Source organism: Crassostrea angulata, chromosome 7, assembly GCF_025612915.1.
Source record: "Crassostrea angulata isolate pt1a10 chromosome 7, ASM2561291v2, whole genome shotgun sequence".
In the NCBI taxonomy this organism is placed as follows: domain Eukaryota; kingdom Metazoa; phylum Mollusca; class Bivalvia; order Ostreida; family Ostreidae; genus Magallana; species Magallana angulata.
The window spans coordinates 59,842,653-59,868,485 of record NC_069117.1 but is presented as its reverse complement, the minus strand read 5'-3'; the positions used below and the strand labels follow the sequence as shown (position 1 = coordinate 59,868,485).

General features: G+C 36.1%; 1 protein-coding gene across 3 annotated transcripts in view; it reads right to left on the bottom strand.

The window, feature by feature from the left end:
* Positions 1 to 24,065, bottom strand: part of LOC128191884 (dual specificity calcium/calmodulin-dependent 3',5'-cyclic nucleotide phosphodiesterase 1A-like) — a 69,582-nt gene extending 45,517 nt beyond the window's left edge. For all 3 annotated transcript variants that reach the window (XM_052864235.1, XM_052864236.1, XM_052864237.1), the window contains exon 1: positions 23,566 to 24,065. In XM_052864235.1, the coding sequence (XP_052720195.1) occupies positions 23,566 to 23,932 (367 nt within the window). In that variant the 5' untranslated portion in view covers positions 23,933 to 24,065. The remainder of the gene's footprint in view (positions 1 to 23,565) is intronic.
* Between the last annotated feature and the right edge of the window lie 1,768 nt (positions 24,066 to 25,833).

Here is a 25,833-nt window from a genome sequence, read left to right as displayed (position 1 = left end):
TCGTATTGATACGGAACCTTTGACGTTCCTTGTGGCCCTTACCACTGATGTCCAGTTGGATTTGGTCTCCAGCGTCAGAATCAATACAGCGACTTATTTTGTTTTTCTCTGCTCTCGTTTCCATGTCAAATAGACCAGGGAAAAGTATTAAAAATGGCAGCCTGGGTTCCATTTGTTAGGCAATGCCGACAAGCCTATCTCCGTAAAGCCCCGGCTACCACGCAGTGTTACGCAGGGCCGTCATTTTTCTGACTCCAGTAATTCCAATATCGTATATCCCACAATCCATTTGTCATGTAGTCACAACTCTGCTGTAGAAATGTTAGTTCCACGTAATGAGAAATGAGAAGGAGACAGCCAGACTTGTTTTGGTGGTATTTGATTCAAGTTATTTTTCATAAAAAGTCGACAAAATAAGATGTAGCCAATAAGACCAGTAAATGTAATTGGAAAGACACCAATATTTAATAGGAATATTTTTCTGTGGTTTGATTTTCCTTTCTCTGAAGAAAGCCTACTTTAAGGAGGTGTCAGTTAAGCTTTCCTATCTATTCAATATCCTTGTTATTACACACTAGCTGGCAGCCCATTTCTTACATAAAGCACTATTACTGGTTGTCAGCAAATGAAGGGCCTGATTTATTAAGTCCGTTAATTCCATTTCATGTGTCACTAACTTATCATCAGTATTTATGTACAAATAGAACAGAATCTATCTTATGGGGCAGCTTGTTCTCCCTCCCCTATGCTACCATAATCCCCTGATATGCCCACAGCAATATTCGTTAAGTAAGTGACCACAATCACCCTGGCCATTAAATCAACTAACCCCTGATCGTACTGTCCCTGTATCAACTTCTGAATGCGATATTGCAGGGCCCAGTCTTTAATTAAGTTCTGGTCCTTATCAATGTGGCTGTTATTGATGATACAGTAGAAAGGGACGTTTAAGTGTGAAATTGTCAGAATAATTGAATGATAGATGCGACCAAGCTGATAGCTGTCTCCCAGCCCAGCTAACCGCTACACAATACTGCTGTGCACTCCTTCCACATTTTACTTGGTCATAGTGGTTTTTTTCAGAGTCTGAATATGGTGAATTCTGTCTCTTTTTTTTTCTTACAGCTATTTGCAGCAGACACAGAATCAGATTATTATTTTACCCACTTGGGATGTCAAAACCAATTTTTTAAGAAAAATCATTGACTCAAAATTTTAAGCTTTATGCCTGCAAAAACATATCACATTAAACCCATAGGGACTGGCAAAGTTAGGTCCAAGCTTTAGTTGATGTTGGGGGTGGGAGGGTCTGACAAAGCTACTTCCATAAAACTATAAGAATCTACAGTATGTCAAATTACAAAGGAATCTGGTTAAAGAGCTTCTACTGTACAAAAACAATATCTACAGAATATCAGGTACAACAGGTATACATGTGTTCGAGAGATTAGACTAATGTAACATCCTGACAAGGAAGCAACAAAGCATTATAACCATATGTAAAAAGCTGCTGCAGAGGAATTAGTTTTTCCATGGAAGATTGGGTGTCGCCTAAGCGTCTCTGTCCATTGGAATTTATTACGGGCTTATTGATCTGGGCTACACTACACTGAATGTTATCCAGCTTAGGGACAGCTTCCATTGTTCCAGTAATTAACAGACTAAATCAGGGGACTCAAGTCCTTCCAGATTTCAAAACAATCATCAGTGCTCGGGGCTTTGGTCTTCTTTTTTTCTCACTTCTTCTAATTGGTGCTTGGATAATATTGCTTAAAAGACAGCACATTTACGTCACGAATATAACCGTATTACCGTGCTAGGTTTTGCGTAATTACGGAAATTAATGACTACAGATGATACAATTGTTCTGGACAACTGACCTTTCATTGCTGATGACCTTTTACAATTGAAGGTCTTAAGATTGACAGAATTTGCCAACCTTAACGTGTGTTGATTATAGATATACGCTTCTTCCACTTTCTTGCCTGCGTCAAAGTGACAATTTCATTTTTCCATTCCAATCAATCATCCGGAAATTCCAAGATCTGACATTCTGCCTTTTGCTGGCTTTCTACGCAAAATGCTGACATCTTCGTCAAGGATAAAATTAAACTGGAATTCCCTAACTTATGAAATACTCCCTTAACAAATTGTATTAATTATTTGGAGGACTCTATCGTCCAAAATCTAATTATTCCCGTCTTTGGTCTCCCTATAATTGATAACAACTTTAAGGCCCTCCTGCGTGACTTCTGGCCCACTCCTCGACTCAAAACTCTCCCTGAAACTCGAGACAAGAACTTATCTCATCCAAGATGGAACTGAGAAAACGTAGCAAATACCTCATTACTTTGATTACAGCAGCTCCTATCAGAATTTACAGAGTTGGTGCATTTAATTCTTGCAGTTATTAATGTCAGAAGATGATACTTCATTCCATTGCTTTAATCGCATAAAAAGTATAAAACGTGAAATAGTGCAATAAACAACATGCATTTACAAACCATTATGTCACGGACTCCCAAAATTTCATTGAAATTTTTTTATCAAATGGAAAAAATTTAATCAAGAACATAAAACATACAAGCTAAAATTTCAGTAAAACCCATTCAAGTCTAAAGTGATATTGACACAAGCAGCAGCAACATGATTCATCAGTGATTTCTTAAACAGCTTAAATTGTCTGTAATTAAGGTTTTTCATGCAGGGTACAGATATTACTGGACTAGCGGTAAGATTGGGGTGGGGTGGGAGGATGATGATTTATGGATCAGGGATGTAATCAGCGGTTTCCCCCCCCCCCACCCCCTCCAGTCTTATCCATCTCTAATTATAACCTTTTGAAAAATTGAAAGAGGTACAGTGGAAAAAAAACTAGGGCCATAAACTGGACAATTTTGTTCATAAAAGTACACTCACATTTGTTGCATTGCTAATATGGTGCAGTACCCAATGTTGATTTGGTAATAACTGATGCATTGATAGTAATCTGATGGCTTTGTATGGAGATTTCAATCATTACCATGCTTAATTGTGTTGTTCAATATCTTGTCTAGGCTATTTTGAAACTCTCCTGACGACTTTGCAGAAATGCCAACTGACAATAAAGACACTGAGCTGCTGAAGAGGCAGACGACAAATTCTCCATCTTGATTAGACATGGGGGGTTACATTCTGGAGATAAACGACAGGGCAGGGTCTATCTACTGGAGAGGCTAGAGACCATTCAGATGGCAGTCAGTCCCTAATTGACCAAATTAGAGTCCCAGCTCTACTCCAGGCTATGTTTACTTTCTGTATCTAATGCTTTGTAATGGACATTGTGCTAGTTTTTATGGTCATTGTTTTATGGGGCCTCATAAGAGTTTGCCATTCTAAACGGATAATGACCAAATCCATTCAGAGGGCTACTGCAAAATCAAATTCTAAGTCCTTTTAAAACATTAAAAACCTATTGTCATTGAATCTATCTTCTAACTTTTTTATTATTTTATTTTCTAATTTTTAAAATTGTTTTTATTGGGGGGGGGGGATACAGTTTTAATTTTAATGAATTAATTATAAACTTGATGATTTAATTTAGTTTGTGTTTAAAAAATTATAAATTGAATTATCTTATGCATTTGACAAATGTCCATAATTTAAAGGAAGTAGGAGAGATAAAATAGAATCTTCTCAAGAAATTTTTTTTTCAAAAAAACTTTTAGTGTAAATATAGATTAGATTTAGAGGATTTTTTTCAAAGCTTCAGTAACCAAAGATAAACACCCCAGAGATGCTGAGGAGTCACTTTCCCCTCAAAAGGTGCCCTCCCTATACCTCGATCTATAGGCGAGGGAAATCTGAACTTTTGTACGTATCTCACATCTTATAAACCAAACAGCATTAACAATCTCTAACATCTGTAACAAATTTCAGCTTTACTTATCTCAAGGATTATAGCTTTTTGAAATTGTTTCTAGAGAAAAACTTTTTTCTACTCACATGCCGAGGTCTACCCCCGTCACAGAACTCCCCTCTCTGAGTGCACACACCTGGGCAGAGAAAGCTATCACCGATTACTGACTCTGACTCGTACCCATGTAGTGAATGGACTCATTAAGTCCGCTCAATCAATTCGGAGCCTCTAACCCAGCTCTGTACTACAGGCTTGTTCTAAAGCTTCCTCCAATCTGTATCACTGGGAACATTCACTGCTCAATATGTTTAAATGCAAATGTGATACACATCCCGTAATATTACCCACGTACCCCCTCACAGGGCATTCAACTTCCTGTACCAAATCTACCCTCAGATCAAGAAAGGAGGATTAGATGTTTGACACAATGCAGTCCATTTAGATTTTCCTGTTTAAAACCAAATATCACCGGAGTAAATTGAAGGCAGTTAAGGGACTAAAACCCAACAAACAAGATTGATTCAGGAACACACACACAAGATACCCCCAGGCTTCATATTCCGTGACTGAGAGAACAGCACATAGAATATCTGCAGAATTGTCTCTGGCTTAAATTGCCATTGTTTATTTTATTTATTTCACCTAGTCTTAGCGTTCAATGATATAATTGCTTGCTTTTTTTTCATTTTTTGGTAACTGAATATCATTTTTATTTTGATGTTTGAAGGAAACAAATTAACTTTTCACAAATGTCGATCCCAGGCTGTCAATCAAGTTATTTTAAATTCAAAATTTTATTTTAAAACTGCATCCACTAAGAACATCTCACAGTATGTGAAAAGCATTTCCCTAAATAATAAAATTAATCCATGTTAAGAAAGTTCAATCCAAAAGTCTATATCACAATAATCATATCATGTACCTCTAATTTATACATACATGTAGACCATTCTATACTTCAAAGACTAGAAAATTAATCAATAAACTCATAGCATACAATTTATGGATGGGAGGAACATTAAAGTTCTTCCGTATCACATATTTCAAGCCGGTTTATGTCAATCAAAATCATTTTTGATCAACTTAATGTATTTTCAATGAAATTTAGCCAGTCGAGTTCTGGGCAATATACACAGAAACCTGGATGATATGTTTTCTCTTCCACAGACTGCCACTGTGTTATAGTACTGTAATCATTGGGTCAATGACAGCTACCTTGGGTACAGCAAATGGTCTTAGATGCAATGATTATGACCAAATTTCCAGTTGCGCTACACCATAACTCTAGCTTTTAGATCAAGTCCAACGAAAAATTTCTAAAACTCACAATACACGTAAAATAAAGCTCAGATAGTATAGTAAAATTGAATCATGTATCAATGAGCTTAAAAAAAAGAGTTCCATGGAAACTTTTTTGGATGAGCATTTATAGTTTGATCCTCTCTATGTGAAGGTGATATTGAGCAGCCATCTAGTGTTATTGTTGATAGGTATCTAACAAGTGGATATTTACACTGCACAGAATTTATTCACTGAAAATACTCAAACTTTGATAAAGCCCCTGCTTTAAATCTCTCTTTCAAGAGAGATCCATCTTTGAGTGTACAAGTGGCCATTTTCAGCTTCGTAAATAGAATGAAATCAAAGAGTTCAAGAAAGCCTTTATTATCTAAGCTAAATTTCAAATAATATTCATATACATAATTTCCTAGGCCAGCTTATAAGATTCCACAATTTTGCCAAAATCGTTTCCTCCACTTTAAATTGAGAGGGGTAGAAGAAGGGCTGACGTCTTTTCAAAGAATGTTCATCCACCATCAACAACTTAACATGCGTCAGAATCAGAAAAACATCGAGTTAAAAAGTTCCCCTGTAAATGTTTGGGAATTGTTCTTTTGTAGGCTGACAATTTGTAAATATGAAGTAACTTGAAATATCTGAAGCCATCTGGAAGGAGAGGAAGGGAAGTTTATTTTTGTGCTAGTTAATTAGTACACAGCATTAGATCCCCTAGTGATTCCTATCCTCCCTCCGACAGAGGGAGCAGGTGACAGAATCATCTAATTGAATCCAACAAACTTTACCCTCTTTGTGGTATCCTGCGAGACACTGGTGAAAGCAGATGGCCCCTAGGCCAATACCAGAACTCTTTTTTTTCTCTGTCTGTAAAATAAAAACCCGGCCAAACATGAGTTTGGTTCTAGCTGTCAAATGATGTACTACAAGAAAGTCTACCAAGAAAGGGGGGGGGGGGGGCGGGGGGCGGACAATCATCACAAAACAGAAGGATTCCTAAATGGTTCTAAATGGTTCTGTGGGGAAGGGGGGGGGGTTTCTCAAGGGCTAAAGCACAAAAAGAAGAATTCATAGAATTAACTTCCATGATTAAATTAGACCCAATATGTAGTATTGTATATCATTGATACCAGTACCCGAGAGAAATACTGTCACACCTCAGCTGGACTTAGTAAAACTCTAACTAGGTGTAGGAATACTATGGGAGAAATTGTAATCAAGCTTGTGGAACACTAGTACTGGTCAAATCCTGCGGTAGGGGCACCTGCTTAATTAACCAACTAATTAAACTCCAGTACAGCTGTACTTGATTCATCAGTCCAAAACCAAGATATCTATAGGACAATCTGGTGATTTTTATTTTCTGTACATTATGATCATATATAAATAAAAAACCAGTCTTCATCCAGTGAGAAAAAGTACCTTTTCTTTAACTGGACATAGTAGATTTAAGTATTATGTCATCCTATGCAAAAAGCCAACACTGTAGTGTTTTGGCTGCTGACACTATTTACATAGGAGACGGTCAGAGACCAGATTGTTCTTCGATTGTACTTATGATGAGAACTGTCAGAAATCAACAATGCCGACAAAAATTAATGTTTGATTTTTCTCTCTTTTGCTTCTCTCCAGTCCAGCAGTACATCAATACAAAAGAACAAAAAAAATTGTGCTGAAGCTATAAACAAACAAATGATCTTTTTGACAAAGACAGTTCAATTCTTGAGATCAATACAGCCGCCAATGGCAAAGTGCTACTCCTCTCACAAGGAATGCGATAAACTAAACAGATCTAGTAATTAATTTTTCCAACCTTCAATGTTCCCCAAAGAACAGCTTTATTTCGAGTTGCCAAAGCATTCCATATAATGTCGTCAGAGCTTAAATGAAAAGAGGATTGTAATGGTTTTTTTTTTTAGAAATAAATCGGTGAAAATAAAATAAAAATTGGCTGTTCCCAAATGTGAAATAAAGATTTCCTTCTGTCTCCTTATGACACAGATTTCCGATCATTTTCATCCGTAAAATATATAGTCATACGTGATATCCTATATAGAATTTTTATTTCAGCATTTTCTTTATCAAATTACTGAATCAGTTATCAAATGTGCATAATTGTTTGTAAAAGAAGAAAAACTGCCAAAATGTACCCAGCTTATTGCAGCAGAATGACTCAAGGAAGCCAATTCCTTTCAAGAGATCAGCTGTTCTATTCCCATTATAGGAATCCTTTATTGGACTGTCTATATTTAGCATTTACTGTGTTTTTTTAACAGCAATACATTGATTTTTGTCTAACAGTGAATAAAACTAACACACAGGATTACGGCTGATGTTTACACAGTGTGCATTCAATCAGGAATACTAATTAATCCCAAGGTTCTTCACCACTCTCCAGACACAACTAAAGAGAGATAACTCCAACTGATTCTACTTTAAAAAGCTATCAGGAAAAAGGGGAATAACTCATACACTGTTCAAATGCAAAAAATTGGCAATGCTACTCTTCATCTTCTGCAATGCTGCAGTTCTTTGGAAATTTTAGCTCCACTATAAATACACACTTCACCAGCCTGTCAAGTTCTGAGTGTTCATACCCATTCAGTATATGACTTCAAGCTTCCTTAGCAGATATCCACTATGACCGGGATAATCCGAACCCGAATCCCAAACCATGCTTGTGGTCATTCCTACTATAGGCTGTCCAAAGTTGTTGTTTCCATCACATTTGGACAATTTTTAATAAAAATACTCATACCTGTGAAAGAAGTACAATTGATGAAAGGGAGAATGTCCAAGATATCTTCATTGACACATTATCATTCCCAAAAATTCACAGAAACAAAAACAGATTTCTTATGGAGATTTATAATGGGAAATGCTTACATCTTTTCTATATTTATAAGTCACTCAGAATATCTCACAAAATTTTTCAACATTATTATCCGGGTACTTTCATGGCTTTTGTAACACAAAATCCTTGTATACTTTTTACTTTTTGTTTTGTTTTAAAAGGTAGTTTGAAGCTGTAGAGAGGGCATTAATTCCAAAACAAACAATCTGGCCTTTTTTCGTTTTATTGGATAAACATATTTTGGGCACAAAGGTATTTATGATTATTGAAATATCAAGCAAAAAGTGGTGGAAGCAGAAACGGGACAGAGGATGCCTGTGGCTAGTGGATTAACAGTGCTGGATTTGTATGTCAGAGGATCTCGGTTCAAACCCAAGCAGAGGCGTTACTTGTCTGAAGGACTACAGGCTGACAAACTTCCTAAACAAGATACTGGGCAAAGATGACAATGACTAGATGACAAAATCCCAAACCAAGATAGAGGGTAATTAAATAATTCACAATCCCAGACAGAGACTGCATTACATAGTAACAAAATCCCAAATCGGGATTATGAAGTAAAGATTCAGCAGTTCCTGATGATGGTTCCACGCATACCTCTCAGAGCTTACAGTGGAGGTTTTTGGCGCCATTGATAAAATACTTTCTCCCAATAAATAGGAATTTTAGGGGAAAAACACATAAAAACCTATTCATAAAGAATTGTTTCCTGCCAGAGCCAATGTGTATGGTTCCTAACACAGATTGTGTGAATTGCGTCACTTAACCCATTTCTGTATATTATGGATACTGTAGTTAATGCATGGACAAATTCCAGATGGCTATGACAAATATTAAACAACTTGCAGATTTTATAAAGCCGGATTTTAACTCCCTATTTATTGGAGAAATGGTGTCTTTTTCAATCTTTCTTAATCACTGTATTTGTTTAATAAAATGCTTTTAGCTAAAGGAAATCCATTATTAAGAGTACATTTCCAATACCATTACAGAGAAAATGAAAAATCTCCTTTACTCTGTAAGGAATACCATCAGTTCTATAACAGCAATCCAAATTTAATTTCTACAATAAAATCCTTTTGACATTTAAAAGACATTGGAAAGCACTCAGAAAATCGCATGCTGTATCTGATATGCCTGTCACGGCGATTTCAGTGGTTGCGTGGATTGTGATTAATTTTGTAACTCTGGGAATCACATCCAGAACTCCATGGGGGTCCGATGCATGAATTCCCATAATTCCAATGTAGTCTGCAGTACTTCCTTCTTTTATTCTATTCTTAGAATAGGAATAAGAAGTTTCTGAGAATAAGAATTTATTTTTACCACTATTTTATGTCAAAATCGTAATTAGGTCCATGGGAGTCCTGCGTAAGAATTCCCATGTACTGCGACATTCCCTACTTTTAATAGTCTATACATAGAAAACTAGTGTAGAAGTTTCCGAGAATAGAATATTTTTCTCGACTAAGTTATGTCAAAGTTGTAATTAGAATAAATGTCAATGCTTGAACGTCATTAATATTCATCCCCCCTGATTCCACAAAGTCGAGTCTTTTTCCGACTCATTTAACATGACATTTTCCCAGTGATGACCAAACAACATCACCTTGTGTTGCCGCTCAAATTGTCATTTAATGTATTCCAAGACGAGAACTTTAGCATCGCACAATTAAACAATTGTGTGTAAAGAACAAATCATCTTAATCCCGTCAACAAAATATCAATATATTAATTTGAATTCGGTTAACGTTGGACCCATGAGACATCTATTTCAGATTTATTCTGATGTTTGCCTATCGTGATAATGAAATCCCAAGAAGATTCAACTGTTTATTTCTTCTACAAGTTGAGATTTTTTGTTGGGATATATACATTTTTTCCCCTCATAAGAGAGTAAAATTACCATAACATAAAATGGATACAGACTGATATCTGCCAAGTTTCTGAGCCAAGACCTAATGCATTTCTCTGATGCACGATGACAAACAACTCGGAGAGGGGGTTTTATAAATCTGTTACAGTATCAACAAAGGTTCCATGCAATCTGGTAATGAATGTAATCAATCTGAAATAGATGTAATCAAACTGTAACTGCTTTGATGTAATGAATTTACTTTTGTCTCGATTAGTTTTACACTTTAAAGTAAAGTGTACATGTACAAAAACAACAGGTGTTAACACAAATAAATAAACAATGCATGACCTTGAAAAGTCTGTGACACCATCGGAAAGTAATACTGTTTTTAAACCGCACTATTTACAGAGTGACCTTGACCCTTTTCACTTAATTTGACCTTGACACTACAGATGAGCCTATCAATAAGATGACTTTGTATGCAAATAAAGACAACCTCACTGAACAGACTACCTGAATTTAATAGAAAAAATAAAATATTTCCTGAACTAGGTGCTTTTTGCCCATCTTTGTTTGAACAGGGAGATCCTAGCTCCAGGTCCTGATACTCTTTACTTGAATTATCATAAAACAATCTTTATGAACATAAATTGGGACTAATGGCCATAGAGGGGCTCTGACAAACATGTCAATATGATCCTACCCCCCAGGCAGATGGTCACAGGGGCCGCATTTATATCATTAGTAGAAATTATCCCTCATTGTCCGGCCCAATAAAAGAGGAATAAAACCGCCATAACCTACAATCAGATAACATCCCCTCCACGATAGAGCCATAACCTACAATCAGATAACATCCCCTCCACGATAGAGCCATAACCTACAATCAGATAACATCCCCTCCACGATAGAGCCATCAAGTTGTACTAACGCCACCGTGAACCTACAATCAGATAACATCCCCTCCACGACAGAGCCATCAAGTTGTACTAACGCCACCGTGAACCTACAATCAGATAACATCCCCTCCACGATAGAGCCATCAAGTTGTACTAACGCCACCGTGAACCTCATCTCTCGCCTTTCATGCTACAAAGCTGCTTCTCCAAGCTATCATTTAACCAGGAAGTCGACAGTGAATAGCGTGTCCGGAGTTCACTTTTACTTCCAAATCATGTTTTATGGGACATTTTTGAGGAAATTCCAAAGCTGTGCATATAATCGGATTCTGAGGTTTCCTGACAAAGTGTCTCTGAAACCTGCGTTTCTGTGTGTAATGGCATTCCAACACAGCCATTAAATCCATTACAACATTAAATCAGATAGAACCTAAAAACACCGGCACGGGAGATGATAGTCATTTTAAAACAAGAAGTGTAGAGTGCTGTGTTTTCATGAGAATATGAAGGCGTTCGGAGATAAAATCTCTAATATTTATTATCATCTCTAAGGTGCACACACAATGAAGTTCTAAGGAACAGGAATCAATTGATTTTTCAAAAGCAAGTTTCAATATGACATATAAGCTAGAACCTCAGTTTGAGTTTGAAAATTTTTACTGCTGTGCTTTCTCTTTATGAAGTCAGAGTTTGGGTGGGGTTGGGTTGGAGGGGGTGTGTGTGTGGGGTAGGAGGATTGACAATCAAGAATAGAAAATCTGCCTAAAACCCAAATTCAGGGATCTCCATCTTTCCCCATTATGAATTACAATCGGCTATATCTTCATTAATCTTATTTGTAGATGTTTCCCCATATACCAACAAGTAGGGATCATGCAGATATGTTTCATCTGAGCTTGAACTAAAGTACCATATCTATTTAACTAAGTTACAATAATTAATATTTTGGCACAGTTTCTGTTGAGTTATTACTTTCACTCCACAGTATTTATTCATCAAACTCTTCTCTGTGTGAAGGTGTAAAAATACTATAAAATGGACACAACCATCAAGTCTCATTAAAAACCAAAAATCATGGATCTTTTTATCATTCGGTCCATAGATCACCATTGTAATTAGTTCATAGATCACCATTGTAATTAGTTCATAGATCACCATTGTAATTAGTTCATAGATCTCCATTGTAATTAGTTCTCAGACCACTGAATGCTACAACAGATAGTTGAAAAAAACCACTGGTCCTCGATCAGAAGTCAAACAAAATGAGGTATCTACTTAATTGTCACACAACCATTATCATTTTCTGAGGGAAATAAAGACTTACTGGTAATTCATGCATGGCTGTTTTCTCGTTACTATATTTACTCACTTACCAGAAAAGCCTCATCTTTTATTTATCTTTTAATGCCTTTTTTGGATTCGGTTAAAGGCTTGTAGTGGAGGCAATTGATAAAAGTAATTAGTTACACAACCAATTTGAGAGTTCACCCGTAATTAATTTCATTTGTGATCAGCATCCTCAATTCAACAGTCGTTGAATTTCGCTTCAAGTGTTCCTCCTCTTCCCGTTATATTTTTTAATTTTTTTGTGTGGGAGAGAGGGGTTGCTTATATTTAGAAACTTTGGAATCTTTTATATAAAATATACATTCTGTAATCAATTTTCCTAAGATTTTGGGTAAGTATCAGGAGTTCCGATCTATTACCAGTATTCCAAGAATTCTTGATATTGATAGTTTGTACATTTTGATAAATGATTTATTCATGGAGCCTGATCTGTTTTCTGTTCATAAATTTAAATAATGGGATAAAAATACAGCACCCTGGATAAAACTGATATATCTTACACTGAATCACATGATATTTCTATCATTCTGTGTCTATATCTGAACATTTTTTATACCAAGTGCAAAATCCCAATAACAAAAAAAAAAAAAAAAAAAATTACAAACTGAAAATATACATCTTGTTCATCTGTAATTTTTGAATGAGAATAAATTGGTTGTATTTATTTTTTACAGTGTTTACGAGACTACCTCAATATAATAACCTGCTCAGGTATCACATCAAACCAAGAAGAAATCAGGGTCAATGTCTGAAAGATTTCAAGATCTGCTAGGAATCAGTAACTCATTTCTTGACTTTTTTTGATTCCATGGCAATATCAAGGGATTCTTCATTGATCTGACAACATCGTAAAGGGAGGCCTCCTTATAGTGGCAACAAGATGATGAAAAAAAATTTCTCTCTGAGATTTATATCAAGAGTGAAAACTATGTCCAGAATAAATATGTCACCAAAGGTGAAGGTCAAAATGTTGACAAGGTTGTTTCCCGGAAACAACATTACCAAGGTTACTTAGAGGTCACCATCCTCAAGTTCAGCTCTTAAATAATTTGCCACCTAATCCACAGAGGAGCTTCTTAAGAAAAAAATAAAAGTGAAAAGTCTTGTCAACAAAGAGTTTTTGGGATTTGGTATTGATTTGAGAGCAGGAAGCCAGTGAAGTAACTTTCTTGGGAACACATAGAATCCTTGATCTCCAGGTGCTACAGAGAAAGGGAGAACGATCTAGGAACAAACACTGGGAAATAAACACTCAGGCTTGTAATGTAAATAGATATATCTGGTCTGCTAGGTGTATACACCCCCAGAAAACAACACCACAGCAGGGGATGGTCTCTTATTCATCCCCCAAACCATCCAACCTCCAAAAGTCTGAGACATCAACACTAAGGAATGGTTTCTCCTCATCACCCTACATCATCCCTCCAATAAAGACTAGGAGAGGGTCTCTCTTCATCAACCTAACCTTCCCCGGCCTCCTCCTCCCCCCCTCCCCCCCAGCACACATTTAACCACCTTATAAGTCTTTAGTCTGACGAAAAAAAACCCACCAGGATGGTTTTTTGCCCTCCACCCTCTTTAGCTCTTTGGCTGGGATAATCATCAATATGGGATGGTCTCCTTCAACATCCCCACCCCATCCACCCCCATTCTCCATAAAACCTGGGGATAATCTTTGTTTAATATCAACCCTCCATACCCTCTTTTCTCCATCTGTCTTAATCTGAGACAATAAGCCGATCCAAGTGCTGTTATCAATTCTCCAACAGAACTTCTTTCCTACAAATTCTGTAGATAGCACATTTACATCATCAACAACAGGATTCTCAAGTTCTTCAAAAAATTTATATAGTGTACACAACATATTCTTTGGTTTTCTGAAGTATTTACATCAAATTACATATACTGAAGTCTTCTGATTTATGACTACGACAATTTCACAAACCACAACATGGTTTTAATTAGTTTGTGGATTAAATTGCATGTTTGAATGAATAAATTCCCTCTGTCCAAGCATGAAATTTTGTACCTCACGAATACAAACAGCTGAAACTCTCAGTACAAACTGAAGTTCATATAGCAACAACTAGTTTTTTCTTTGGAAATACAGTTTTTCACATATCCTCAATGAAAATCAACAATGATGTAACCTTATCTATTTACTTTATAGCATTTGGCTGAGAATGAATTATGAGGCAATACACACACACACACCTGGAAGCTACTAATGATAAATTAATTAGTGGTCAGTATATGATTAAGTACTAGTCATGATGTCAGATTAACGACCTAAACATTTGCCGATTAGGAGTATAATGGAATCATGATATACCGTAACGGTTCCTACCTATAACATACTTGGTCCCCGCTATAGTGGTGGTGAAGGCCCTTCGTTTGTACCGCGGGGAGCAAGGGTGGGACTGTGACCCCCGAATATCAGGCGTGTCCTCTCCCCCAGCCCTCGGGGTCTCCGACTCTGTTACCGTGACGACAGGGATACTATTCAAGGAAACACTCATTCCGCTCTTAAGGAGTTTTCTATTCTCTCTGTTTTGCATATTTTAAAGGTATATTCCATTTGACATAACATTTCTTGCCATCTTCACAAGTCAGGGGATAAGATCTGAGGGGAGTCCATTTAAGTTGAGTGGAGATTTTCACTAGGCACCATCACTGTTATCCAATCCTCTTGGTAAAGGCTTAGACTGTTGATAGTTGTGCACTACCAGCCACTAGATCATCTGTTTGATTGGCACAGTTACACCAAGCCTCCCCTACTCTCGTCTCTCTCAGAGAACAGGCTCACTGGGGGAAAGGTTCTGCAGTGGTCACAGGAGACGAGAGAAACATGACAGGGGGCTTCAGCAAGGCCATGGCTGACACTTCACGGTGTCTGTAGCCATTAGTCGTACAGGTGATCACAGGAGGTGAGTTCAGTCAGCTGTGATCGTCCCTAACACACATAAGTCCCATTCCTATCCATTAATTCTCATTGGTAAACACACTGTTGGATTCTCCTCTCATTGTCTCAGACTGCCAGGCGGAATATTCTATTACAGAAAATGGAAATCTTTTGTCACTTTGTGTAAGAGAAGTACGCAGTAGATAATACATCAGTAGGTACTCCCTAGGACTTGTGTTGACAAAGAGAAGTTTGTTGGTCCTTGGGAATAAGTTCAATAATTGATCACGGAGACCATCTCCAAAGGTGTATCGGTGTATGTATTATACACAGGTATGCATAGGTATGCTAATTTCCAATACAGCAGTGTCCCCCAGGTAAGACAAGCTATGGGGTTCCAGCATCTACTGTTGACATTCTAGAAAACAGTCATAATTTTTTTTTTATCGCGGAATAAATTCACTGATAGTCCTCAATTTACTTTTCACTTTGGAGATCACTGATCTAACTAATAACAAAGGTTTTTGCACAGCAAAATCAACAGCTCTTCTCCAATATGAGGTGGTCATAAATATTTCACATTTTGAAATTATCCACCATATTCGTCAAAATGAGTAATGACTGCTGGTCCTTTTGATGGGTTTATCAAGAAAAGGCCTGACTTTGTTGGTTATTCCTCGACAACCATAGAGAGATCAGTTTAACAAAAAAACAAAAGTCAATTTACAAGTTGGCTGAACATTATTACTACGTTTTATAACAATCTCATCAAAGCTTTCCGACAGTTAGTCGTTCAATTTCGGAATGATGTACGGATAAAATTGACAGCCATTGCTGAAGTTTCCCTAAGGATACATCCACGTCGGTTTGAAATTCAACGACAAACTTCACTGTACAGAGTAATAGACACCACAAATGAAGCTACAGATTTCAATCAATGAAATTTTCTATACTTCATTACACCTTTTTAAGCATCCTAAAACTTATTTTCTTAAAAAGGTGTTCATGAGTACACAATTCCAATCATAAATCATGAATTCATGAAAAATTAATTTTGAAATGTAAAAGTTAAAACAAAATCATAAAATTTTTCAACACATAAAACTTAAACAATTTTTGATCAGGTACAATAATGAACTCACCGTCATCTGAAATAAGGTAAATTTACATTGTTAACCTGATTTAAAACGTGATTTCGCTTGAAAATTATCTCCCCTTCAAATGTAAGCAAGTGGAATGCTATCTCCAATATAGCACTTTTGCGTAAAACGTTTTTAAAAAAATTCAGTTAGGGTGATAAACTTCTATTATCGGTTTAATCTCTAAATCTTAGCAACATATAACGGTTGTGTATTATTCTCATACTGACTTCATTTGAGCACTTAAATATTCCATGCCTTTATGGCTTTTTTTATTTACAAATTCAAAAATTAGTTATTTTTACAACTACAATCTTTTCCATGAGACATGGGAATTAAGCAGCGGAATAGAATTTTTTATAATTAAAACTTCACAAATATTAAATTTCAGAATTTCAGACTTCCTCTGTGTGAATAGATTCTGTGACTCATTCTAATTCCAAACCATTATGTGACGTTTAAATGTTCAAGGGTCCAAAATCCATATCGTCAGTCATTTTAAATAATTTATCTTTTCCTTTCAGTACCAAAAATCAATTTATTTTATAATATATCTTTGAATTCGCCTTCTCGATATGAAAATTTTTTAATCAAGATATAATGCTATAAATCTTGTATTACTCCCAAAGCCAGCTGTTCACACAGAAAAATATCTTATTTGATCAGATGAGCATTCAGGTATTCCATCACTTATCTTGATAAATTGATGAAAGTCAAACGTCAAATATCAAGCTATCACATCTAAGTTGACCTTTCTTCCAGGTCACATTTATGCTTGAAACAATGCTGTGTGTGATGGTAAACAATATATCCAAGGTGAGGAGGCGGACAGTTATAAAACATCTTGCGATTATATATACACAGATGTAGCGTGGGGACAGATAAACATGTGTTCTGCCGTACAAGTTAAAAAAATAAAACCACAAGAATATAATGATATGTTGCGCAGAATTTTAACAACAAATGTTTTTGTTATCCAGAAAGTTTACAAAGATTCACATTACCAGTAATTGCAATTTTCATTTCATAAAAATTTTCCACAAAAGTAAAGAGATCATGAATTGCAGGCAGGAGTCGCTATAATAGATACACGACTTTAGTGCATTCTGGATCATCAACAATTCTCGGTGAGAGAACTAATCGACTGACTGATCTACGTGCATATACATTAAAAAGTATTACAAATTGTACCCGCAGCCCTTCACACACTGGGCTAAAAAAAACAAAACAGCAAAAAGTGCACATTATAAAACAAAATATTTCAAAAGATCAATCATACAAGACCATACATTAAAAAAATAAAAACAAGCGAAATGTATCAGGAATTAAAAAAGAAGGTTTAGCATGCTGTAGATAAGATTTGACTGGTACAAACCCTAGCTGTTCTGTGGCTTACATCTGTGTATTGGGACAGTGATATCAGTACTAACTCTACTCACAGTGTGTACTCAGCGTGTAAAGTACCATTACATTGTCTTGAGTGGGTCTGTCTCATACAAGCACCACTTCACTAACCTTTGTGAAGTGACTGTTTTATACTTAAGACAGTTTTACTAGGTTATCCCATAAAGCCTATCTTCTGAATCATAAATTGTCACCTAGAAAGGTCAGGGAGTTCTGTTAAATCTCAAAATATATCTAACCTAACATTGAGTACATGTACCCAGTCTTAGAAAATATCTTAGAAACATCAATTCCTTTAATTTCAAGTTTAGAAGATGATTAAGATCTGAATATTCTGTGACTATAATCCTCTCAAGGCCGCTCTGGTTAGTGACTGTAATCTTGATATTTTTATTTTTCATAAATTGTACAAAAGGTTCATTATTGTCATATGACATCTTTAATTTCTACTAATTTAAATTATATTACACCTCAAATGTACTAACATGGACACAAAGGGTCACCTCCAAGTTTTGGGGGATTCCTGTGTGTTGGGCAGTGAACTCATTATTTTTCTGATATACCTACATACTGTAGACTACAGGCAATAGTTGATTAGTCATTAGTCTTGTATTCAAAGCAGCATCAACTCGATGTAGAAAGGTTATCCGGAGGCTCAGATAAACTTTCCTCTTGTTGGAGTTATCCCTCTTTGCTCTGAAATTCACACCACTGACTTCGCATGTGCGACAGATTGGGTCAACATAAGATGGATTAACTTTCATTCAATTCACAACTGATAGTGGAAACATTAAAGCCATGACAACTAAGTAAATGAGTATTATGAAGGAGTCTTTGATTTAACTTCATGCATGTCAATTGCTCAAGAAAGATCATTATTTCAAGTAAGTATTTATTAATATTTTATTGAATGAAAATCAATAAATATTTACAGATTTTTGGTAAATAAATGACTTATTGATTTGAAATCAAACACAATCTGATTTTTTTCTGGGATTTCTATTTTCTTATGTTCTGTACTTTGAGGGAAAAATAAGGAGAAAGTGATTAACAGACATGACCTTGACCTGAGGTATGTACCATGACCTTGACCCCAAGTGATATTTAAAATATACCCAGCGTACAGATTCATCAACCTTTTGCAGATAGTGTTTGCAGAAAGAAGAGATTTTCACATAGTCAGCAAAATTCAGTCAAAACAGGATTCTATCATCTGATTCCAAAATGTTCCAGAAGATTGGTTCCCTCGGTCTAGACAACCCACAGTTGGATGAGATCACTGCTTCAAAGTCTGCAGGGCATCATTTGTCTTACTGTTTCGTTTCTAAAACCATTTATTTAAATTCCCATATTTTTTGCGTAATCTGTATTACTGTCTTGATTCAGCCATATCGTAATCTCATCTTTATGCAGACTAGGGAGCATTTTAACTGGTTCCCATCCCAACAGACCACAGGCTCGTGTGACAGTTGGACATTATTCCAAGTCAAAGATAACTGCTAACAATCAGGCAGCACCGTTTCCTCCTCATTGACTGGAGAGGGATCTTAAACATCCCCACCCCCTAATAAAACCTCTCTGACTCTATGAAGATGGCTTGTCACACTCAATAAAGAAACTGAAAAAAAACCCCAGTAGCTTTCTCTTGGATGTACCTGACGCTGGATCAATAAAATGCTAATGGAATGGTTTGCCATTCATTTATGCCTTCTTCAGACTGCATGAAATTCACATCAAAATGCAGCCAATTACAAAATACAGTCCACGGCATTACGGACTGCAGTCTGATATTGACCTGTAACCGATATTGCTTACTGGTGAGCAAATATATCTAAACATCCTGACATATTCAAGATATCTAAACATCCTGACATATTCAAGATATCTAAACATCCTGACATATTCAAGATATCTAAACATCCTGACATATTCAAGAGCCAAACAGCAGCAGGTTTAATTTCACCAGGTAAAAATTGCCTTAAATTTGATATCAACAATAAATAACCTTTTAATATCTGATTCACATATGTAAGATATTTATAATAAAGGAACCTCAGATAAAGCCCATTTAGATATTTGTTCTTAAGGTGGTTTAAGGTGGTATATAGGACACCTCCATATTGTGACGAATTTCCAATCGAAATAAAGAATAAAATCAATTTCATAAATCTTATAACTTTCTTCTTCCAAAAACTGTAACCTAACAGCGTAGCGCAATGGGTAAGAGCATTAAATATTGTCATGAGTTTGAATACCTCAGGAGGATTTTATCTTTTTTACCTTTCCAAAAATATTGTGAAATTTGAAACATATAAACCAATTACCTGGTAAAGTATTTTGCTTATTGTATACTTTTATCCACATCAACATTGATAAGTGTCCCACACCAAATAAAGTGTAACTGAATTATTTAGATAGCAATTATGTCGTTTTATAAAATCTACTTTCCATGCCTAATTTCTACCCGAACACCTGTTGAAGGCCTCTGGAATAACTACTGATAGTCTTATATTGCTATATCTAGTGAAATTCTTTAAATTGGGATATCCATTAAAACCAATTTCATCTGTGTCTGCTGAACATCTTTAAAATAATCATAAAGAGATTGCTGTTGAATTAACATGTACATATATTGCAACAGATATATTTACTTAGGCTTTCCATTTGGATAACTGTTTATAGTTTTCCTATATATCTGGATATCTACTGAAAATATTTGAATTGGTATATTTGCTGCTTCAGCATAATAACGAAACCCTTGTAATTAAATTAAGAATAACAATTTTCAACACGGATATTTAATTGTTAAGAAATCTGGAGTCAAAGCTAATACAATGTATAACAGACCATAAGAGCATGGCTGCTATTCAATCTCCGAAGCCTTGGGGAAGCAAGTATATGGTATCTTTTTTATCTTATTAAGACTAGCTTGTTGGTTTGTGCTGGTCACAAACCATTAAGAGCATGTCGGGAATGAAATGATAATTACATTTACAAACTTGTATTACCCTCAACACCAACTGATATAAACTGTTTTATAAATAATAAAATTTTCTTCTGGGTTTGGAACCTATGTCCATTACATGCAGAATGTCATTAAGATATCAAGTTTGTCTGGAAACTGAAAGTAAAAACTGGGGGCGCCAACACCGACATGCTGATGAACTTTCAATGGGCATGAGTCTAAACTCAACCGGATAGATATTGGTGACCCAATATAACTCACATTCTTATTCCCTATCTCATTGAGATAGATATTGGTGACCCAATATAACTCACATTCTAAATCCCAATCTCATTGATATAGATATGGTGACCCAATATAACTCATGAACAGTAAATACTCGTTACATCAAGATAAATATTGTTGATCAATGATATGTTATATTTCTAAATCCAAGACTAACTGAGATAAAAATTGTTGACCCATGATATCTCACATCTTTAAATCCAAGACTCATTGGGATAGATATTGATGAGCCATGGTATCTCACATCTCTAAATCTAAGACTCACTGAGATAGATATTGGTGTCCCATGATATCTCACATCTTTAAACCAAAGACTCATTGAGATAGATATTGATGAGCCATGATATCTCACATCTCTAAATCCAAGACTCTTTGAGATAGATATTGATGAGCCATGATATCTCACATCTATAAATCCAAGACTTACTGAGATTGGTGACCCATGATATCTCACATCTCTAAATCCAAATTTAACTGAGATAGATATTGGTGATGACTGAGATAAGTATTAATTCAGTTACCAAAATCTCGCTGCAATTTTATTTTCATTTTTAAATAAAACAGATCATAGAGTAATAGATCAACTCGACTAACACATGCACTCCAAAAAATCTATCATCATTCCTCAAACTTCAAAGCTCTCTCTGCTGAATTTCAAACAGACATTTGATTAACTCAGTGAGATAGTTCCACCAAGTTCAAATCTCAATAAGAGTTCAAGGTCAACTTTGAGATTTTTCAAAATTCATAATATTACAGGTAATGAAATCAATTGACATAAATCCAGAAAAACTGAATCAGATTAAACTCATAAAAGATAAAATATTACTAACAACAATCCATCTTGAAATCTCAGTGTTAGAAAAACTTGCAACACTTGTTGGGAGAGAGGAAAATGTTTTAAGGTTACGAAATCAAGATACATTGCAAGTTATACAATGGCATGTAGTCAAGATGTGAAATACTGAAATAGTGATTCAGGCCTGCATAAGTTACTAAAAACTGATCCATAAGTTACTGAATTAAAGATTCATGACTTTGATTACTGAGAAAGAGATACAACTCTGGCAGAAAGATATTACAGAGTTTATTATTGCAAGTTTTTAAGTTAGAGCCATGCAAAAGTCACGTAGATATAGTGATCTAGAACTTCCTTACAAACTCATGCAATTCAGCGGGCCAGTGATGGGTAGGAACAGACCAATTATCAGAGAGAGAGAGAGAGAGAGAGAGAGAGAGAGAGAGAGAGAGAGAGTCATTATCCTCATATTAACCTCCACCACCAGAGAGCTATCAATAATACTTGTAGAAGGTCCTGTGACACCTAGTCTTCTAACAATCATCATAGCCCACTTACAACATTTACGGAAACAATTTTCTCTAATGGTGGCCCTTAATTTGATACTACAGGACAACCTAAACCCATGGAATGCATAAACGGCCAAAAACACTGTTACAAAATCCAACACGGATAGCTCCCTGGGGTTGAGGCTGGGTGCCATGTTAAACCTGAGAGATTGGAAGTTGATGATAATTATCGAGATAATTGGCCTGTGTCATGTGACCTATTAATCCGTAGGTAAGCATTTCATCTCCCGCAGATTCATTCCAACCTGAGGCTGTGTATCCGTTTGACGGATTTCCTGCATACAGGGGATTTTCCCATCCGACAGCACTGTGATTTATTTCTCTTGCCGTTTTAGGAATATTTAGCTTAATGAGCTTTATAGCACAAGACTCTGAGAACTATCACGTTTATAGCCCATTTTATTTCTTTTTCCTTCACAATCCTTGCCTCTAATGGTATTGCTAATTCGGCAAGACTCTAAACGTCTGAAAAACAGATCCAAAACCTGCTTTTCAAAACAAATTGCAAACCGCTTGGTGAAAATAAAATCAGAAATTAATGTCTGAATTCCCTTAGCTTCATTCAACAGCTCTAATTTTGAAGGAAATTGTCCCATTGGAATTTGGTTACGTGTTGTAATGCCTAGTTTTATTGTTACAATTCAAATTTTAATAAGAGCTTTGTCAAGAAACAAGTCCAGTGCACAAACTTTGTGTTGACTTCGAAAACCCCAATTTATGTATACATGTATATTCATGCCTTGTTTGAATGATTTTTGTCTGAACAATTTCTCTCTTTACTGATCATTTATGTAAAACACTGGAACTGATTTCCGAGATGACAGAATGGCTCACCAGTATCCATTATTTACAAGTCAATACATAGTTTACACTCTAAAATCAGCACAACATTACAATACTAAGGTAACTGGTATTTTCAATGCGTTGTTTCCTCCCACAGCATGTGATGACTTCACAACTCGCAATGAAATCTTCTCAAGAGAACTCGTAATTTTTTTAGTTCATCATAACAAAGAATTTTTAAGTCTTTGGAAAAAAAATGTTTCTCTTGTACAGAGTGGCTTAGCCCACTGACTGCCACTGTGTGACCCTATTGGCCAACAAGGCTGTAGGCTTACCTCTACATTTACTTATATTCAATCTTACAAGTTTTCAGACTTATCCATAATTACCTTTAGTATATTAATTTTCAAGGTAAGCTAACAGGATTTCATACTTACCTATCCCATACTATACTCAAGGTAAATAAGAATTTTGTAGAGTTACTTATTGTTTACTTACTCTCAAAGTTAGCTAACAGATTTACCTATTCTTTACTCCAAGTACTTGCTAATGAGTTAGCAGACTTACCTATTGTGTACTTGGCTCCTTCCAGCCGAACAACACACTTAGCTCTACTTCCACCCGGAGAAATAGGTCCCTCTTCATGTTCCATCACCAAGGGCAGTAAATCCGTTTGGTCCCAGGTCACTGTTGCATCATGGGAATGAGAGTACACAAAGTCTCTACTGCTTCCACAATTTTTTGTATTATCCACATAAGGTTTGCTATTATCTAAGCTCAAAGACGCCCGGAATGGCGGTTTTCGACTAGCACTTGATGCAACTGGATTTGTGGAGGATATTTTTTTCTCAAAGGACTCGATTCGACTTTGAACAGTATTCATATATTTCCTGTTATTACTTTCTGCATAGGAATTTGGTTTAGGCTTCTCCATCACATAAGCTTCACATTAATCGCAGTGATAGAAAATGGTTATTCCAATCTAAGTCATGAAAAAGTTTATCTTGATTTCATTGCATTGTTTGAGTACTAGATCAGAAGATCCTTATTGTGTCGAACCTTGATAAAACCAAAAATAAATGCAGTTACTAGGCGTCCACTGAATCGGATGCTCAGAAAATCCCACAAATTTAATTGGACCTCCGATTTTTGATGTGAATTATGGCCAGGGTTGCTAAGCTTAGCAATCTGTTGCTGTTTCAAGTTTTTGAGGAAAAAACTGTCAATTATATGAGCAGCACAAAATTTTGCCTCCCTCTGCTTATCTTGAGTGTCACAATAACTATGCAAATGCTATAATCCTTTAAATAGATTATCAGTAAATCAATAGAAACAATATCAGAGGGGGTCCCAAAATGATGTATTCCTGTGTAAGACAAGCCAGCTTCTATCATCCTCTCGTTCATTCATCTTCTTTACCTGTCATTCCGCAGTGAAGACGGCTTTGGTCCATCAGATTTTAAATTTGTATTTTCTGCAATTATCTAATGATTGACTTTTCCCCTTACTCATAAAGTGGGTAGATCTCCTCGATATGCAAAAAATTTCTATTCAAAGTTTGGCCTCTGTTGCAGTAACAATTAATCCACAGAAATATATTTATCAGATATGGAATTTCAAAGGGCCAAAGTCACCAAGAAGTAATAGCTGACGCTAACAGATGACACAATGTACGGGGACGTGGAATGGTCTTCCCGTCTGATTGTAAATCCGCCGTAATGAGACGAGTGCGTTAACCATCGGATTCATTCCTAACGCAGTCACCGCATTTTATTTCTATTGATCTTGCACGTCCCATGAACGTAAGGTGACAAAATCTGACCAAATGTAACTCTCATCACAGCACAATATTACATGGGCTACAACTTAATCAGTGCAAAGTTTCTCCATACTCTTTTATTCCCCAGCTTCCATTATGAAATGTCAACACACCAAGTCTGTGTCCAGAAATATGCATCAAAAAATCAAATCAGTCGGTAATACCAGAATGGCATGCCTTTATGTTATTGATAGCATTTCATGGGGAAAATTGACAGGCTGATTAAGGAGGATATCAACCTCCAAACGAAGGTTAGATACAGTCAAATCTGGACTAGGGAGTCTCTATAAATGGAAACGTTCTCATCAGGAGTCTAATTGTGAAGAGTCTAGATCAGCATCCAACAATAGCCCCGGGTCCTTGAGAGATAGGGGGGCCCTCCTCCATTGATTCTATGATAATGGCGAGGGGTGATGAAAGCTGCAATGAATTAGCATGTATTGACAGTGATCACTGCAATGCATATGGTCAGATGATGCAACAAGATGTTACTGCTCCACTTTGATCAAACTTTTCATATTGATTCCTGACAAGTTACACGATTAGCCATCATCAGTTGAAACAATGGACTACAACAAGGGGACACAGAGGACAACTAAACATAACAAATCATTTCTTCAATTGTACACCAGGCGCCTAATCAAACAGGTAGAAATCTTATAACTCATGCTCTTTAACTTGTTTGCTAATTTGAATCAATGGTTAAGGAATGGTTCTATTCAGATCTTGTAGCTACTGAATGATATCCAATTACACTGTATCCCATTTACAATGGAACAGCCACAAAAGTGATGAAAAAACGGCTATTCCTTTGAACTCTTATTGTAGAGGTCTTGTCTACAAAACAATTACAACAGTTCGAGGTCTATTCAGATCCACAAAAGGTCCATACCACATCACTCGACAGGTTTCTCTGGTTGTAACCCAAGAGGTGTACATCCTTCTTCCAATGGAATGAGTCGGCTCATTGCTTGTCAATCAAAGCGTACAACATCTATTTCATTAACGATGGCCCC